Source organism: Diorhabda carinulata, chromosome Y (assembly GCF_026250575.1).
Source record: "Diorhabda carinulata isolate Delta chromosome Y, icDioCari1.1, whole genome shotgun sequence".
NCBI lineage: Eukaryota > Metazoa > Arthropoda > Insecta > Coleoptera > Chrysomelidae > Diorhabda > Diorhabda carinulata.
In genome coordinates, this window is record NC_079473.1 from 2,150,459 (window position 1) to 2,152,247 (window position 1,789).

General features: G+C 38.9%; 1 protein-coding gene across 1 annotated transcript; it reads right to left on the reverse strand.

Annotated features, from left to right (window-relative positions):
- Positions 1-301: 301 nt before the first annotated feature.
- LOC130903103 (piggyBac transposable element-derived protein 4-like) lies at positions 302-718 on the reverse strand. Its single transcript, XM_057815364.1, has one exon. It carries the CDS (start codon positions 716-718, stop codon positions 302-304), a length of 417 nt encoding a protein of 138 aa, XP_057671347.1.
- Between the last annotated feature and the right edge of the window lie 1,071 nt (positions 719-1,789).

Sequence of the window (1,789 nt, forward strand, 5' to 3'; positions counted from 1 at the left end):
CATGAATGAAAAGTTTCTTGTACCACCTTATCGTTTTCCTATTGCAAGGATAGTATGACAACAATGGATCCTGGCGATCAATTTAGGTTTTTCAGCTTCTTTTCCCCTTTTATTCTTGAAAATGCCAGTTTCATTCCCAAATTCAGTGCTTATATAATTGACGTCGCGTTTGTCCTTCCATTTTCCAATATGAATTCCATTAGAGAACCTTGATTCGCTTTCCCCTCGTTTTAATTTCTTCTTCATGAGGACTTATGAGTTGTGCTTACGGTCACTTCTTAGGGTTCCGGTGCAATAGGTGTCATTTGTAGCTGTCAACACTGTTGTAAAAGTTATCGAGGTATACCGCGTGTCCTTGATCTAACTTTTCTTCAAGTAAGTGCATAACTATTTTGCTTGTATGTGTAGTTCCGCTATATTCATCTGCTGAACCTTCATAAACGCCGAATTTCAGCACCAATCCATCAGGTTCTGTAAACATGTAAAGCTTTATCCCGTAATTCTGGTGTTTATTGTGTATATTTCGTTTGAAATGTAAATGCCCTCGCATAGCACCACCACCCAACGACAATTCTTTTCCCGGGTAATAGTGACTGTTCATCTTCGTGTTGAAAAAGGCGACCATAGAATTTATGTTGCCTAAACCATCGTCAGCTCTAGTGTTGGCAGATGTAAAGTGGAGACATCTCAAGACGAAAAGAAATCTGTTTCCTGACATATGCTTCTGGAAAATTGGTTAAGTTAGGCTAGGTCTACAATCTGCGGTAAAAAAGTGTCGTCATTTATAAGGTTAAAAAAATTTATAGGTCTGCCTCTGCTCGAAAGCGGTACTAAAAGCTGTTGATTTTTCTTGAACGTGAATTGTTTCAATGTACCAGTTTTTTTTTCACTGGAAATTTACTTGTGTATTAGTCGGAATGGGCCGGTATTTGCAGGCGAAGCCGAACGATTTCCTGAAGATTGGTCATCATCATTTGCATCTGATTCACTTTCTGTCTCTGAATCGGAGGAATAATTTTCATCTTCGGAGTCCGACAAATATTCGTCGCCACTGCTTTCGCATAAACGAATTATCTTTTTTCTTTCTGCAGTCCGGAAGGTCCTATTTTGGCATCCATATCAAAGACACAAAACCCGTAACGCGTTTCAAAATGTCCGAATTCCATCTCCCATTCTCCGTTTCGAAATCTAACAATTCTCTCCCACTTATTGATTGGTTTTGTTGAGGAAAAAACAAGGTCATGAGTGAGCGTTTATGGATTTTCCTCTCTCCGTTGCGTCATTGTGAAACACACTTGCCGAAGGATATATTATTGAGGCTGTAACACATTCAGCGGCATCAGAGACTTGACTTTTTTTACGAAACGTGGCATCGTCGGAATTACATAACGCGTTCCTAAATTTCCTACCGAACTCCATCTCCTCTTCTTCGTTTCGAAATCTAACAATTCTCCCCCATTTTTTGATTAGTTTTTTGAGGAAAAAACAAGGTCTTAAGTGAGCGTTTATGGATTTTCCTCTCTCCGTTGCGTCATTGTGAAACACACTTATCGAAGATTATATTATTACGGGGTTGACATTCAATGACAAAGCATCGAAAACTCGACTTTTTTTACGAAACGTGGCATCGTCGGAATTACATAACGCGTTTCTAAATTTCCTACCGAACTCTATCTCCTCTTCTTCGTTTAGAAATCTAACGATTCTCTCACACTTTTTGATTAGTTTTGTTAAGGAAAAAACAATATCATAAGTGAGCGTTTATGGATTTTCCTCTCTTCGTTGCGTC